The sequence below is a fragment of the Carassius gibelio genome, chromosome B19 (genome assembly GCF_023724105.1).
Source record: "Carassius gibelio isolate Cgi1373 ecotype wild population from Czech Republic chromosome B19, carGib1.2-hapl.c, whole genome shotgun sequence".
Lineage (NCBI taxonomy): Eukaryota > Metazoa > Chordata > Actinopteri > Cypriniformes > Cyprinidae > Carassius > Carassius gibelio.
In genome coordinates, this window is record NC_068414.1 from 13,074,457 (window position 1) to 13,092,911 (window position 18,455).

General features: G+C 37.1%; 1 protein-coding gene across 2 annotated transcripts in view; it reads left to right on the top strand.

Annotated features, from left to right (window-relative positions):
- Positions 1 to 18,455, top strand: part of LOC127979658 (RNA polymerase II subunit A C-terminal domain phosphatase) — a 97,272-nt gene that overhangs the window by 45,558 nt on the left and 33,259 nt on the right. The window contains exon 12 of one of the 2 annotated variants that reach the window (XM_052585248.1): positions 15,502 to 15,701. The exons of the other annotated variant lie outside the window; for it this stretch is intronic. Coding sequence (XP_052441208.1) covers positions 15,502 to 15,701 — 200 coding nt within the window. The remainder of the gene's footprint in view (positions 1 to 15,501; positions 15,702 to 18,455) is intronic. 2 annotated transcript variants of the gene reach the window in all.

Genomic DNA, 18,455 nt, shown 5'->3' on the forward strand with positions numbered 1-18,455 from the left:
ATAGGAAGAAAACTAGGCCTATTCCAACCAAGAATCTCCCAATGAGACAGGAAACCCTTGTTTAACAAATATTTAAAGCATCCAACTACCATAGCTGCACACCATTCAGAATGGCTTTTAAATTCAGTTTCACATAGGTAGCAAACAGAATTCTGAAATGCTTTTTCAATTTGAATTTGATTAAATTTAATTGAAATTCAAAGAATGCGTAACTCATTATTTTTAAAAGGGACATTGGATGCAAAATTGACTTTTATATTGTGTTTGCATATGAATGTGTTTCAGCACACAACCACCCTACATGATAAATCCATTCACTTTTTTTTTTTTTTTACTTCAAAAAACCTAAACCGTCTCATTTATCAAGCTGTTTTGATTTTTTTTTGAGGAATATTAACCAAAGTATTAACCATAGCTTTGTTGTGTTTTGGGCCAGATGGTGACTTTGCATAAAGCCAGCCAATCAAATCAGAACTTGTGATTTTGAAAAGTGCTTGCAAATGTTATATGTATCAGACAAACGTTGAAGTGCCTGAGGTCTGAGACTGAGACCCACTCGTCTTCCAGAGTGACACCAAACGTTTTAACACACCTGGAGGCATCGATTCTGTGATCATCAGCTGACACAGAGAGTGAAATGTGTGATTGATAAGGCTTCATCAGCCCGTCGCCTCAGAAAACACCCACCAATGATGCAGGTATCAATACATTAGAAATGACACCAGCTGTGAAATGCTTTCATACCAACCTTTGCCTTTTCTTCTCTCAGAAAAACACTTCCCAGAACTATGTCCTGTGTAATTTGTTGGTGTTTGAAGACGAAGCTTATTTTTTCCTTATTTTATTTGCTTCAGTCACAGTGGTCCAGCTAGCAGTGATTTGATAATCTAGGTCTGTTTGTGTTCAGTGATTCTGAAATGTGTTTACAGCTAATAGCTTTTCTATCACAGGCCTTTCAAAGATGTCTTGTACACCCACAAGTTTCTCTGTTTTCTTATTTGGCAAGCTGTGTCCAAAACAACTCGTTTTTTTTTTTTTAGAGTAGTTTGTTGTTTTGTCGTACTTTGTTAATCAAGCTAATGCTTAGATGAGAAATTTATGACGTTCACCCATGAAATAGAAAAATCTTACCCCGTAATGCTTTAAAATTTAAGACTTTAGTTTATCTTTGAAACTTAAATTAAAACCCTAGAGATTTCTATCTCTCCATGTGAGCACAAATATAAAGTTTCAAAAAGTTTGTCCATATGAATCAAGCTGTTCGATCCAAGTCTTTTGAAGAGATATGATTGCTTTATGGTTAACTGTAGGGGTGGGAGAAAAAATAAGATTATTTTTAAAATGACTCACAAATTGATTAGTTTATTGCAGAATCGATTTATATTTAATTATTTTACTTTTCCTAAGAGGTGGTGGGGAGAAGTTACCGCTTTTATACCAGCAGAGGGTGAAATGTATAGGTATGGAAACACTTTGGACTTTACACACTGCCAGGAAAACATGACTATATGGTATGCATAGCAAGAAACATAGCACTTTATTACAGAAAGTATTTTTTCTTCAAATTTTCTTGAACATTTGACGTTATATTCATTTGCAAGTTCAGGGTTTTGGTACTTGAAAGTTTCATGGTCCAAGGTACTTTAAAATATGCACTGTGTAAGTGAATGCTCCTTAAATAAAAGTTCAGAAAGATTTGATGCATTGTTTTGTTAATGTGAAAAATCAATAATATCGAATATATATTGAATTTGTACCAAAATATCAGCATAGTATTGAATCGATGATTAGCATGTCATCCAATCCCTAATAACTGATACTGATTTAATTTGGTCTTTTGTTCACATAGAATCTACATAGAGCACATCAAATATGGTGAACAGAAACTCAAACACACTTTCTTGTCTCGCAAGAACTTATAAAGTTTGTTCATGTGTGTCAGGAAAAAAACGTTGGTCTTCCATTTAGCATATTTCATGTGCTGTTTGTTAGGAATACACGATCATGATTTTTCATGGTCGATTCCGATACCGATTTCTGACAAACAAGAAAGAAGGAAAATGTACATAAACAAGATGTTTAATTGGTATTTAGTTAGCCAAACTGGCTTTTGGCTATTGAAAACAATAACCGTAACCATCTGAAATTAACGGCAGTATCTGCACAGTAAGCAGACTACATTTAATACAAACATAGATGGTACAGACATCAGCATTTAGCTTTTATTTTTGATTTGGGTTGAAACTACATAAAACTGGCCTTAAATGAAAATATTAACTGTAACACTGTATGTGAAATTAAAGGCAACAACTGCATAGTTCTAGAATCCAAACAACACAATCAACACACATTCAATAAGATGTTTCTTAATCAGCATTCAGTATTTGTTTTAGTTTTTAAATTTGGTTAAAAAAAGGTCTTTACCAGTAAAACTTGATAAGTATGCTATATAAATACATTATTCCAAAATGTTAAAATCAAACAATGTTGGTGTGAATAAAACAAAGATGCAAAGTGTTTCATTCATCCAATTAAATAAAAAATGAGGGTAATGATTCACAATTTTTTTTACTTGAGTCAATGAAAAATAAACAACTATTGTCTCAAGTCAGTTTTGCCACAGTTTAGTCCGTTTCGTTTCTCATCGAAGCATCGAGCTTGCTCGCGCAGCTTCAGTGAGTGCAGAAAAGGGACTCTTATTTGAGTGCCAGTACAACAACGGCTGTTCACTTCCTGCTATCTGTGCCTCAGACGTGTAGCTCTGCACTTCCAGTGCTGAACGGTTGGTTGCCCGTGTCCTGCGCACAGATTTCGAGACACTTCCACACAAATGACATGATAGCGAATGATTACAATGCAGTCTGTGCACGCGGGCGCACTTGTGTATGGCCGGTCAACCGGTGCATCCCTACTGTTTGTATGTGCATCAGTAAGAACAGTTGAGCTACGGTTTCAGTTTTTTTAATGAATGAAAGTCTTAAGGGTTTGGATGAGTTACTGACAGTACAATATACATACTTTTATAAGTATAATCTGATCAGGGTCCACTGGTAACAGTGCCATCAGTTTTTTGGGTTTGAGGGGGGTTAAAGTAGCCCCCCAGAGTAGTGCAATGGCCATATCTCATATCAGAACTCAAAATATGTAATTTCCACACCTAAAATGCATATTTTACAGTCATCATTTTGCAGATTGCAAAATCATAAACGCAACTAAAAGGCTTCTTACCAGTGGCCATCCTTTACAAAACTTGAAATCTACCACAGCTTTATCAAAGGTAGAATGCAAAATGTTTCAGTAAAAGCATTTCATTCAAATGTAATTTATGAAGTATTTCAACCAGTATAAAATCAGCCCGATTACATGGTAAAAAATAAAGATTTGGCAATCCTGCATCCCACACAAGCTGCACCCAGAAAAAAGTGATTTAAATGCTCTGCACATTGATAGTGGCTTAAAAATTATATGCAATATTAAAATGTTTGTTTGAGCAGGCAGTAATGGTCAGGGAGCATTACTCCCTGACCATTAGGGGGAGCGGGGTTAAGAAAGCAGGCATGCGTAGGGCTTTAATGGAAAAATGCACACAGTGAATGGTGATCATAAAAAAGCAAAAGGCAAATCCCAGACAGGACGCATTTTTTAAGTCCAAAAAGAGGACATGTCCAGGGAAAAGAGGACATATGGTCACCCTACAGTATAGTCTGTCTCTTTTTTTTGTGTCTTGCATAAGACTCACACACTTCTGTTTATTAACCGCTAGAGCCAAAGTTTACGGACTACAGCTTTAAATGTCAGTCTTCCGTTCTGCCACTCTGAGATGCTATTGTAAAACAACAAATTACTTTTTATTATGTATATTTGTAGATTTAAATAAATATTTGTACATTTCTTTAGTTTTATCTAATCTTGTATCCCGTCACTGGATGACAAATTCGACTGACAGTGTCAGGATGTCTTGGATTGCATCGGTCAGACAGTTCTGTGGACCAGAGCACATTGTCACTCAGGTCACTGTGCCTCTGTAATCATCATCAGTGGCCTCGTCTCTACTCAAGCCCAAGCCAAAGCTCTGCTGTTTCTAATTGAAAAGCCTGGTTCCCAGACAGGAATGAAATTATCCTCTTGAGTTGTCATTTTGAGCAACATAAGAGATGATGGGAAATTCTTTCTCTCTGTCTCTCAGCTCTTTAAATTTTCAGCGGCCTGTGCTAAGAAAAAGATGGCAGGATTTGGTCTCAGTTTTCTGATCTTGAGAAATTAAATCGAGGATCAGATTTGATGTCTTAAAAATAAAAAAAAATCTGTCATGAACTTAACATGTTATTTAACGAAATATTTGTGAGTGCTGCACCTTGCGACGTAAAATTGCATCACTATTGCAATTTTGCAGTTTGAGAGCCTTTTGCAAGTTAATACGATGCATTTATGCCAATTAATAACTTGATAATTTAGAACTGTTTACTTTGTGGTGTTTATAATTGTTACTAAATATTGCTGATTCAAGCGTTTTAAACAATTTGACGCGTTCGGAGCTTGCGCTCACCCATTCAAAGCACGCGCTTGCGAGCAGCATTTCAGACAGTGCACGTACAGAGAATGAATTAATCTTTTGCTTATCGTAACTTCTGAATATATCAAAATAATTGTCTCTGCAAGTATTCTCGTAAACACAGTCGGTTATGTTTTAAGTGAACATATACAGTGGCCTGCTGCTTAGAGAAATTCACTGTACTGGATAAATCTGTCTCTCTCTCTCTCTCTCTCTCTCTCTCTCTGTTTTTTAGACTACGTGAAAGGGGGCGTGTTTCAAGATTGGAAATGGAGTAGACCAAACTAAACAGGGAGGGAGGGCAAAACACTCATCCAAACAAATGCTTCATTAAATTGGTATTGCCGGCTTTGGTAGCCACACTGTTATCGCATATGTTGCACTTTGCTGACTCGGTATTCACTTTTATAAAGTGTAGCCACTCTTTAGACCTCTTTGGCATTGTAAAACGGAAACGTTTTGAGAAAAAACAACTACTCTTGTGTTGTGTGACTGCGAGTATCTTCCTAAATCCTCCCCGTCATGTGGTGGTGGACAGTCAATCACGGGCGAATTTAAGTCCTTACATGCACGTATGCTACAAGCTCACACAGACACGGCCGCTTGGCTTTTGGTACCGAAATTTGGCACCAAAAGATAAATAATTTTTCGATACTCATAGTATAGAAGTTTTTCGTTCGACACCATAAAGGCATCAAAGTTCGGTACCCAGCCCTAGACCGTTAACCCTTTAGATAGGCCCGTGCAAAAAAAAAAAGGCTTAGTTTCTGGCTTGAGTTATATGGAATATAACAGCAAATTATAGTGTGTGTGTGTGAAAGAGAGAGACTTTTGTGCACTTACCTTGATGTATCTGAAAAAATCCTCAGCTCTCAGAACTACATGCAGTAAACAATAAAAAAAGAAGTGTGTTTATGCACCTGCTGCCTTTTGATGGTGAAAAGTACGGATGGCCTATGTGTGAAATGCTCGTCTTTTCTTGATGGTAAAGTTTAAAAAAGCCAGTTTAAAACCTTAAAATCCTGTAAAAAAATCTACTTTGCATCAGATTTATGAACATAATGTATTATGAGCCAAAATGCGATACCAACTTCAAATAAGCTGCAGCTCGATGGAGGGGTCAAGCTGCATAATCATTTCTAAAACTTCAGTACAAGTCAAGCCCTTTCTCGTGTTGCTTGCTGCTTTTCTCACCATTAAATGACCAGCATGATGGCATGCAAGTGTTTAAATACACGTACTTTGCTTTTGTTTAGTCTATACTTATCACCACCATTAAAAGGCAGCACTTTTGTTAACTCCATGTAGTTCTGAGAGCTGAGGTGTACATTTTGATTTTCTCAAATACATCAAGTTAAGTGCGCAAAGGTCTCTCTCTCACACACTCTCTCTCTCACACACTCTCTCTCTCTCTCTCTCTCTCTCCCTTTCTCACACACACACACACACACACACACAAACACTATAATTTGCTGTTATATTCCATATAACTCCATATACAAGTCAGAAACTAAGCCTTTTTTTGCACAGGCCTATCTAAAGGGTTAATGGTCCCACCTAGTGATCAACTGTAAAAATAACACATTTAACCACAAACAATCAAGAATGCATGATTATATGGTGTCATGGCTTTGCAATCAAAAAATGTCTTTATAATGGAAGTCAATGGGGCAAAAACAGCCACCAACAACAAATGAGGGAGAAAAAATGTAAATCTTAATGCTGCACAAAAACTAAAAATGCATCAAAGCCAATGTTGCTACTAATCTTTGACATGCCCAAGACATTGATAAAAGGTTAAAAAAAAAAAAAAAAAAATCCAGCCACAATTACTTTTATATTGAAAATGTAATTTTGTTTGTTTTTTCCCCCAAATCAGTGACATCATTTATGAACTTGGCAATTAAAGAGTGAAAATCTTGGATTTTAAATAAATAATTTGGTAGTTTTGATCAGGACTGAGGTTGTTTAATAGATTTATCCCCAAAAAAAAAATGTATCTGATAAATTTTTACAGCAGTTTAATTGAGTGGATGTTTTCATCCCAAACATAATGAAAGGGTAGTGAATTTGATCAATGCAAAAGGGTTAATTAGAAACGTGACCAGAATTGAAAATCTGATGGCTTAAATGTTTACAGAGCTGCTTCAGGTCGTGCTGAAGATCTAAAGATCTTTTGGCTGCTCTCTATGTAGTCCGTTCGGAAGCTCTCCATTTATCCCACAGCATTCACATAAGACACAGCTTGAGCTTGTTACTTCAAAGAGAATTCTTGGTTGTTGTTTTTTTGGAGATTGTATGGTAAGATGTAGGAGTCCTAAAATATTTCACACAAGAGTGCTGATCCCCTCAGTTCACAGTGTAAAACCAGACCTTTGTTCAAACAAAAGAGTCTTTGTAACCCTGGCTGAGAGTCCAGGCTCACTATAGCCCCTTTCACACTGCACGTCGGACCCGCAATATTCCCGTAACATTGCCTGGTCGCCTTCTGTGTGAAAGCAACCACGTCCCGGAATTGATTACCGAATCGAACCCGGGTCGGGGACATAGTAACATTGCGGTAATCGATCCGGAACGAGCGCTGTGTGAACAAAAGCCAGATCTAATTCGGTATCGAAGTGATGACGCGCGTTATCGCGCGAGTTTTTTACCGGCTGTTTTGAAGGAAGATCAACATTCGCGACGAAAACATATGTGCAAACTGTAATGAAGCAGAGATCAGTTAGTTCCTCACTTTCCGCGCTGACGCAGAGATCGTTTGCTTGCTTCAGTTAAAGTATAACGTGCCAAGCTTTGTCGACTCGTACATTACACGTCACGCGCTGATGTCACGTGTCGTTACGGGATCTTCAAGGGTTGTGTGTGAAAGCACGCACATATACCGGGTCATCACTGGCAGTGTGAAAGTGCCAAATCTAGCGACCAGGGAACAATTACAGGAACACTTTACCCCTGTATTTGCCGGAATGGCAGTGTGAAAGGGGCTTATCTTAGGCTTGTCTCTCCAGCAAATTGCACCAGATAAACAAACTCTGTGCCCGAAGATATATGTAACATCCTTTATTTCTTCATACTTCCAGACTTTACTCAATGAGTGCAGTGTACATTTTGTTGACCTTGTCTCATCGTGAGATTTCTTTCCCACTTCAAACACTGAAGAAATTATGTACAACCTCCTCTGCTCTTTTCTATTGGCAGTATTGCAGTAAATATGCTGTGGTTTGGCTGGATATGCTGAATGCCAAAATAAATGCATGAAGCAGTAAGCCTTATAGTACTTTCAGAATGTAATGTAAACCCAAATTTAGGAATATAACAATTGCATTAATAATTATGACAAAAATATCTACAAATGTATTTTATTTAATATCTGTTTATTTTCTATGATTTTCACTGACTAGTAACTTTTGTTCACGTGTATTTACTGTACTTAATTTTGTGTGGTTGTAAGATTGTCATGTTACATGATTGTTGTTTTTTTGTCTTATATTTATTATCGATGACATGAAAACATCTTTCCTTACCAACCATTTTCAAAACTACCTTAATATCAAATATCAACATAAGAATTACAACTAAAAAATCTAAATAGATAAAATATATTAAAAAAACACAACCAACAGTAACCAACTATTTGCAATTATGCTGATTTACTGTTCTTTGGATTTGACTTGAAGGGGACAGACATTATCTTAGTTTGGTCATGTTGAAATAAATGATGGTTATAAGCCTCATATTACATTTTGTAGATCTCTACATAGCAGGAGCTCCATCATTTTCTCTCTCCTCAGACTTCTTTCAAGCTCTGGGCGTTCATCTCTTACAGTGAGGAACCGCTGTGTGGAGTCATAGGAACCTTCCGAGATATTACAAAATCTGTGCTGTATATTTCACTGAAGCTGTAATGAATAATTCATCTGTGTGGTGATGGGCCGTACAGTAAGGCAGCTCGACTGCAGCCTTGAGGTGACTCTTAACATTTGGGGTTGGGGAACTTTACTTAGCATTACTGAATTCATGCAATTTCTTTTACCTTACAGGTTATGAATAATGTAACGTGCCCAAATGCTTTTTCCTTCCCGGCGGCTCCCAGTCGGCCTTCGTGTTTTCACCCAGACAGCTGCTACATTATGAAAAGTTCCTTTCTAAATTAGTGGGTGTTGACTGTTATTTGGACACAAGGATTTGGCAGGCAAATCTGCATGGCCTCTCACCTGACACTTTCACAGAATTTATTTTAAGACTTTATGCCCTCGTACGCTGGGCAAAAAAAAAAAAAAAACCTTCTCTAATTTGTTTTCTGCAAGATATGTGTATATGGGAATAAAGGTAGTCATGCGCTAGTCTTCACCTCTAGTTTTGGAAATGTAGAAGTTGTGCTCCCATGCCAGACTCCCTTGGGACTCTCATCCAGACCAAACTCAATTGTACTGGAATAATTTTAATGTTGACTGTATAAAATTGTGCTTACGAGGTGGTCTCGCACCTCTGCCATATTTGACAATCTTTTATGGCACTCTCACAAGCACAGACACAACTGTTGTTGATCCACAAAGAGGGGAGTTCTTGTTTAAGGATATTTGTTTCAAAGCACCTGTTTCGCTAAACAATTTATGCAATGCAGTATGGGAAAATTAACTTGTTAATTTTTGCAGTTAATATGGACTGTTTAACAAATTAAAAAATTCACTTCATTTTGTTGGCCAGTGTTATATGCACACTCTAAGCACCTCTCATTCCACCGCTTTCCTCTAGTCCCATCAAACATACCTTTCCAATTACAGCATAAAAGGACAGTCCTCGTGCCCAATAAAGTGGGTTTAGTAATGTTGTCACTAGAAATGTGTCGGTATTCAGTAATGCGATATATCGGGGTAATGAATATGCACAATATTTTTATCGTTGGCACTTCTAAATACCATGAATAATTATATATTACAAATTATTCTGAATTTGGGATGCATTGTAAGAATACTTTTCCGATCAGCTGGTAAAAATGCACAACACCCCTGTATGCTGCTTGAAAGACAGTGTGTGCTCTGATGTAAACAAGCACGCATGAGAAGCACATGGGGGAACATGAAAGAGACGTGCTGAATGAAAGCACCTTCACTCTCTGACAGCAGATGGCGCTAAACTGCAGAAAATGCAGCCTTTTCTCTGGAAACCCCATAAATAAAGCAACTGCTTTGCTTTCTAAAATGTATTTAAATAGCTATAAAATAAATCTTCATGTATTAAGATTTGTGGATTTGCAGTGGTGTTCATCGCAGCGCCAAATACTTTAATATTTAGACTTTATAGGCTATTTATTTTGCTTTTTGATTCTTTATTGTTCTTTCACACTTTACATTAGGGCTTCATTGGTTAACTTTAGTTAATTCATTAGTTAACATAAACGGCAAATGAAAAATTCTTCTGAACAATTATTAATCTTAGGTTTTCCAATATATAACACGTTGTTAAAAACGAAAGTTGCAATTGTGTCATTTAATGAGGTAACATGAACTACAAAAATGAATAACTTTTGTTGGCAAATGTAACTATTTCTCATTGTAAATGTGAATGCATTAACTAAGGTTAATTGAGATCTTATTGTAAAGTGATACTTTCTGGTCGTTATAGTTCTTTTGCACTTTCATCTGTTTAAAACTTTTGACTTTATATATTTTTCTGTATTGCTTTCTTGCATAGTTACTTTTGTTATAAGAAAAGTTATTAAACCTATTATACCGTGATAACACCATATACCATGATAAAAATATTAGCAATTAATCACAACATGAAAATTTGATACTGGCATATCCCTAGTTGTAACTATTCTGATCCACCTGTAAGTGTCGTGCTGCAGCCTGCCTTCACTCCTGAAGAAAAGCCTGAGATACCTGCACTCCACCACCTGCGGAAACAGTTTTACCAAAGTGGGGAGTGCACCTCTTACACTTAGCCCCAAACCTCCCAAGCACTGAAGGTCTCAGCCCAACAGCTCAACATATTTCATACTTTTACTTACTTTTTACCAGAGTGCTTTGCCATGGTCACATCTGTGCAGAGCCTTTGGGTTGCTTCCCCAAGTCCAGGTGTTTGATGCTCAAGTTTAGTTGCATATTTATAACTACAAGAGTTAATTCTTGGTGAAAGGAAGGGAAAACTAATCCAGCACTGAATGAGTTGAGTTAACAGCTCAATACTCATTTATTAACCTGACGCTTTTCCATGACTGGGTCGTGGTGCAAGCAGGCTATGCAGGGCCGTCTACATGCCCTTTTTGGCCGTTAACTTCCTACAGTTCATCTTGGAGTATCGTAACGTGTTCCTAGGCCAGTTTATAAATGTAGTCTATTCAGTCCAACCTGTCATGTGTCTGCATGGAGCTGTAGTGGTGCTGGTGGCCTTCTAAAGCAGCCGCCTTAAACTTTAAAAAGTCACCGGCAGCATGTAATACATTTACCCAGCGAGAGTGATGAGACATGTACTTGAATTACTTTAATATATCAGTGCTTGACTCCTCACTGAGCTGAGAATGAGAAAGACAAACCCACTGTATGCCTGAGAACCTTCTTTGGATTTCACTATGGTGTCCGTAAAAGATGCAGACATCCACTGTAATTATAAAGTGATTTGTAAATGTAATTTCTGATAAAATTTGTTTTGCCATTTCTTCTGGCAACTTTCATTTCCACCCCAAAATATTTTTTTTGTCATTAATCACTTACACTGTCAAGGTCCAGAAAAGTATGAAAGACATCGTCAGCATAGTCCATCTGCCATCAGTGGTTCAACCGTAACGGTATGAAGCGACAATAATACTTTTTGTATGGGAATAAAACAAAAATAACTACTTTATTTAACAATTTGGCTCCTCTGTGACTACACTGATGTGGAGAGACATAGTGGAGCCAAATTGTTAAATAAAGTCATTATTTTTGTTTGTTTTTTGCGTACAAAAAGTATTCTTGTCACTTCATAACATTACCGTTGAACCACTGATGGCAGATGGACTATACTGATGATGCTTTTCATACTTACCTGGACCTTGACAGTGTAAGTTACTTGGTAGTCTATGGGACAGTCACAAGGTGGTGGTTTTCATCCAAAATATCTTAAATTGTGTTCTGAAGACAAACTAAGCTTTTACAGGTTTGGAATGACACTGGGGTAAGTGATTAATGACAAAATTTTCATTTTGGGGTGGAGTCTATTTTACCCTATGAACTGGCACATAGTGTAATTTCAAATGTTGTTTGTTTTGTAGTCCAAGTCTTTGAACTTATAGTGTGTCTTATTGTGTAGAATTTTAAATGATTAATAATTTTTCCACTGGAAATTCACTGTTGGCTTTAATGTGAGGTATATATTTTTAGTCAGCTTTTCTATACCAAGAACATCAGGGCAACTGCTGTTCCTTCACTTTGAGACATTTTGTCAAATACCAAACTCAAAGCGGGGAAGACATGTAATATAAGTGCTGCTTTTAACTTGACAGATCTGTGTGCGATTGCACTCTTCTCAAAAATCCAGTGTCTGAAAGTAAATTTTGAAGTAATAAACATCTTCCCTTGGCGAGCAATGAGTCGTCATCACACTTTCCCAATATCTCTCTGCCTGTCAGTAAATTAGGAGCTTGCTGAATCTGCTTTTATTAACTTGGGAATGACGCTGCCAGCTTTTGTTTCATGGCCCATACAAAGTAAAAGGCTTTGAGTAGTACTTTAGCCACATGTAAGGCTCCTTAGCAAGGACACATAATAATTTAGTTGAAATTCACAATCATTTTGACTGAAAAGTGTCTGTTGTTTAGATGACAAGCCAAAGGTTGAAGCTATTATCACTCTGACAATGAAAACGTGCTCAATGTGTCCATGGCTTGCCGGAGTTTGCAAAGCAATGAGCGAAAGTGGAAGTGTGTGCATTGTCAGATTATTTGTTCATATTTGTATAATGAGTTTTTATCAAAGGCTATGACCTTATAAAGCCATGCATCTTTGTGTAACTATACAGTGATGAAACTTTTTAATAAAACACTCCCAAATATGTTGGTGCCTCTCCTAAGTAATGCGCTGGTAATGGTGGGCTGTCAGCCCTGGAGCCAGTGTTTGCTTTCAAGGGTTCATTTGGGTTGGCTGTGCCCCATTGATAAATCCACATCTTCCATGTAATGTGTGCTTTTTTAATGACCAATTCAAGTTGTATGATTGAGTCCGTATGTGTTTGCACAGCTTCACATTCACATTGGACCTCAGTAAGTGCCTTACCGCTATTTAGAGGGAACCACAGTGCATTTCTACCACATTTCATGCCGTTGTGCAGCTGGTAAAGCTGATGATTGTGCATCTGTGTGACCATGCTTTTGGGGAATGGTCTCTCTTTGCCCCATCTGTTTGCCTTTATCATTGTCCTTGCTTATCTAATTATGTGTGTGCATTACAGAAGCACTAGTTCACTTTAGATGTGCTGATGTTATAATATAATTATTGTCCCATTTGGTCACTGGATTTTGGTTTGCTTGAATGCTTTTGTTTATAGTGGATGGGAACTGTGATTGACTTGTTTACTAGCAAGAAGTAGGACTGTCACGGTATCAGCTTTTTACCACGTAATGTGCGGCAGTAGTAACTACACACTGCATCGTTGCAATCATTTGAATTTTGAAAGGTGTAGGCAATTTATTTCTTTTTTATTTATGTGTAGCAACCTGCATTTAGGGGAGAAACACCGCCACCTACTGTGTTGGAGCATATCATATTATCACATGTGTAGCATTAACATGATATCAGCATTTAATTTTTTTAAATATCACCATTGATTGCATTTTTGTTCCAATATATTGAAACTCCCATAGCAGGGAGCCATTCAAACACAATAGGATCAGCCTCTGAGTGAGATTTAAATTCTATTTTCTTTGACTGCTACTGTAGTATATTAAATAATATCAGTTTAGTTGAAGATTGCTTCCAATGATTATATTGATATAATCAAATTCCATCCTACATTTTTTTAGCATTGAATAGATTGCGTCACATAAGTATAAATGGGTGGCACTTATTATTTCATGTTGACTTAAAACAGATTTATACCTATTTATACCAGGCATTGAACAAACAGTTCTCTAGTTTGACCTAAATATTAACTATATCTGTAATCAGCATTTATTAGTGAGGTACTAGTGAACAGTGCAATAATGTTGCTGTTGACCTTTCATCTGATGCTAAAGGTGGAGCTAATGGCTCATTCAGCGTTAGAACTTACTTTAAAGTATGACTTTAATTCACTTCTTAGATTCGCTATGGTGCTGTTCATAATTGCATCCCATTGGTGCCTGGGGATTGTTCCAACTGCTGAGATGCTTTTAGATAGCACTCCTCACCAGCAGTTTACTTTTTAATTAAATGTTTCCCCCTCATTACGCTTATCTGTCAGATTAAACTAGAAAAAAGTTTTGTGGGGCTATTTTTTAAGCACCCTCCCTTGAGCTCATTTATAACCTGTGTTACATGGCTTTGGCATATTTTCTGCAGGCTGATTCAGAGGCTCCATTCACTGTAATAATAAGCAGAAGGGGAAAATGGTGTGTGTGATTGCTATTCCCAAGAGGAGGAGAGCGCGATTACACTGGGCCAGTAGAGAGAGATCAGCCGTATGTGAAGTTGCTGTTAATTTTTGCCAGTGCCTGTCTTAACGGTTCTTGCAAAGAATAATTGGGGTGATCTGAGCCCCCGGTCTGACTTTATAAAAGCACTTACATGTATCAGTGAAAGCCCAGAACGAGACAAAACACTTGAGTGCTAACATTCATACATGTTAAAGGGGTCATATCGTGACATTGAATTTTTGGGAAGTGTTCAGTGCACTATGAACACATCTTAACTCATAGCTGAAAACCCCAGTTCAAAAAGACTTTTTTTAAGTTGTTGAAATTACTTGCACCAAATTTCTGCAACTTTCTAATTTTAGTAAGATATATGCGTTATCTCATGATATCACACATTTGCATTTAAAAAAATGTTTTTGAGTTTTCACAAACTCTTAGGGTAGATGTTTGAGACTAACTCTCCTAGACTTTTCCAAAATGGTCATGCCTTGGCTTGTAAACTTTTTTTTGTTTAATGAAATAAGCCTATTATTTATTTTTATTTAGATATTATTATTTAGATCTTCATCTCTCAATTTGAATTACATTTGTATCGGAAAATAAGCAGTTGAGTAAAATTTTACAAAGTTGAAACAAATATAAAATATTAAAATTTGTCTTGTATCTGAATAAGATTTCTGCAAAAAATAAAAAATAAAGAATAAAATTGGAATTCTTGATTTTATGCAAACAATATTTAAATATTTATTAAAATTATAGTATGACAATATCAAACTATTATTTGCCAAAGCTTTGCATTTTAATTTTTTTTGTGCAGTAATTAATGCAGCCATAGACTCCCCTTCATTTCACACTCTCTCTGAGTAAAGGGGTGTAAATCTTTTGCATTTTGTATATTTTATAGTTTACATCCTTTATTTTTGTGAGTGTTTGCTCAGCAAAAATGACCAAACAAGGGTTAAATGTGGGAAACCACAAATTAAACTTAATGTAACTCCTTACAAACGGTCCTAATTATGAAAAAGTGTCTTTTTTTCTGTACTTCATATTTCAGCACGAGTTGTTACTCTTAAAATGTTATACGGCTTTACAAAGAAGCTTATATTAAAGAATGTTACATTTTACATGCAAAGAGGCTTTTTAACATAGAAGGCCTTAAAGTCTTGGCAGCAATAAAAACAGCCTATTTATTTCAGAGTTGAAGTGAGTGTGGAAAACTACTAAATTATGACTTTTTGGCAGTCATTGGAACTCGGAAGGGAGGGGGCATAAAAAGAATAATAAATATATAACAATTTGAGATGTACAAACAAAACTTGACAGATCGTTTAATTGTACGTTGAACTCTTTTGGGCAGGTGGATGACATCCTTGGGGAAGAGAGTGACAATGAAAGCGAGGGGAAAGGGAAAGAGGAGAGGATGGAGGTAGTGGAGGAGGACGAGGAAGAACAGCCCCACATGAGCAAGCAGAAGGCCCCAGCATCAGATCACGTTCGGCCACTGCCACAACAAACATCGACCAGAGAAGAAGTCTGTGTAGCGGGGAATGCGCCAAGGTATTAAACCCCCAGTGCCAGTAAAGGAATTAATTAATTTTATTGAATTATTGAAACTTGAGAATTTCATTATGGCATTCGTGTAACCTATAATGCTCATGAAGTGCTTTAGAGCTCAGTGATTGAGCTTTAAACCTCTTGCCTCAGTGGCATAAGTGTTGATTAGTGACACGCTGCTTTGCCCGATTTCCAGCAGGTCCTTTTACCCCCAAAACAGCCACTGTCTTTGGCAGTTTCCATGGCAATGTCTGGAATTATAGATCTAGCAGAAGGTGAGGTCACGTCCTCTTACATCTTCCTGTCCAAGCACAAATGCCCCACCCGCTGTCCAGACTTCTGTCTGACACTGGCGTTGTTGGCAGGATGTTGTCAGATCAGCGTGTGTGAGAAGCTGCTTTCTGGGCTGGCCCGCTCTTGTCTGGATCAGCTAAATGAACATGAAGGCACACTAGTCTTTTACCAAATAGCGCATACTCTGCCAATTTTCCACCAGAAAATTAGTCCAAGCCCACTTTATCTAGTGTCTATGCTTCCCAGCAGTCATTAGCGGTGACTCAGACCCCACAGCGCTGTATCCACTGCCTGTGCCAACTGAATGAATGCATTATCTTAATTGTTAGGAGTTCAGAGCGGTGAACTGTGAGATGAGTGGAAGAGAAATGGAAGTTATTTGAGTGTCTCAAATTGTCTATGTGGCTCTAGAAGGACCTGCATCTAGTGATTACAGCTTCTCAGAAAAACCTGGTTTTCTCACCTTCTCTTCATGTTCATCCTTTTTATAATTTCTACACTTTTTTTGTCATTTTCTCAAGTTGGTGAAATCAGAGGATGGTAAAGGATTTGGCACTTATTTCATTCTTGATAACAAACCCATGTTTTACTTTGAAGTTGTAATTTTCTCAACATCGGAAGTCAGATTGTGCAGATTAAAATAACCTCTTTTGGGGAAGAACTTTTGGAAGGATTTTTTTGGCAAGTTTGAGGCATCATTTTCGCAACATAGTAACTTTGTGGTGAATTTGTAGGTTATGCTTTAAAGGCAGATACTTTGAAGTTTGGTGTTGTCAGCATAACAATGGAAATTTATGAAAAATTTATGAAAAATGTGATCTAAAGTTAAAAGATGAATTATAAACAGAAAAGGGCCTAAAACTGAGCCATGAGGCATCCCAGTATTAATCGAACATGGATTGTGATATATTGTGACATCCCTAAATCGTTTTCTATATTTTATTTTTTTATTAATCACATGGAATGAACATGTAACAGCTTTACAGAATGAACAGACAGCCCGACAGCTGCCATTATAAACCTTTCCCCCTCCCATCCTTTAGCTCTAGCTGTTTTTTGCGTCATGTCATTGACCTTTATTTAAAATGATGACCAATGCGCATAAAGATTCAATTTAAATAATTTAAATCTGTTTATCAGTACATCCTGATGTGCACATGTGTAATATGTCTGTTCATTTGGATGGAAATTAAACGCCAAACGATAGCAACCCTTTTCACTATTAGCAAAGCTCTTCTATGCATATATTGTGTGAAGGGGTGACAGCATTTGTGTGCAACATCCTCCCACTCAAAATAATTTAGTCCCGTCTTTGCCATAATTACATCAGCTTTTCAGCAGCACCTCATACATATAATTCCCTCTTCTTTAACCACTTTAAGCAAAGAGTTTCAGCTCAGAGAGAGAGCACTTACTTTTCCCTCATTTACCATTAGTTTTATTTGGGAGCAAACAAAAAAAGTTTGTCAGACCACAGTGTACTAAGTTCACATTGTCCACTGTTCATTTTTTGCAGTAATAATTATACCTTGAGTAGCTTCCTCCTCCCATTCAGAGTTTGGCCATATGAATTCAGTTGCAGTCCAACTTTGCATTCTTATGTAGATTTAAAGGGACAGTTCACTAAAAAACAGTTGTCACCATTTATTCACCCTTATGTCATTTCAAACCAGAATGACTTTTAGTTGTTTTCTGTGGAACACAAATTGAGATGTTTAGAGAGTGTTCACACTACATATATTCCATTATGAAATAAAAATTCTGTTATCTATACCAAGTGTACTCAAGTTGTTCCAAACTTATATCTGGTTCTTAATACTGTGAAACAAAAAACAAGATATTTTGAAGAATCTTAGTTACCAAACAGTTGATGGTCCCTATTGAACTGTACAGGGAAAAAATACTATGAAAGTCAATGGGAACTGGCAACTGATTGTTTAACAAAATTCTTAAAAATATCTGATTTTATGTTCAGCGCATTAAAGAAATTCATACATATATGTAACCGCATGTGTGAGTAAATAAAGACAGAATTTTAATTTTTGGGTGAACTATCCCTTAGAAGTAAACAGCTTCATCTTTCAGTCATGCTTGTGTTGTGTATGTCTTTGGTTCTTGTGTGTCTTTTGTGCGTTGTTGATCTTCACAGAGTTTTTGCTGCACTGTGTCATGAATAATCATGTTTTTCGGTGGCAGGATTCCAACCTGTCTTTGTCTCAGCAATAGTTCCAGCAGTAATTGTCTAGCGTCAAACTGATGAAGCGATAACATCTGTCCGTCTGGTAGACCGCAGTAATGAACTGGGCTTTGCCATGTTCAGCTAATTCTGAAGTTACTGCCAAACCAGTATAAGGTCATCCAATGGTCACAAGCAAGCCTCCTGCAGTCTCGACTCGAGCAACTGTGTTACTGGCAGAGAAAATGCTCTGAGATTATGGAAGAGCCACCGGCAGTGGCAAACTT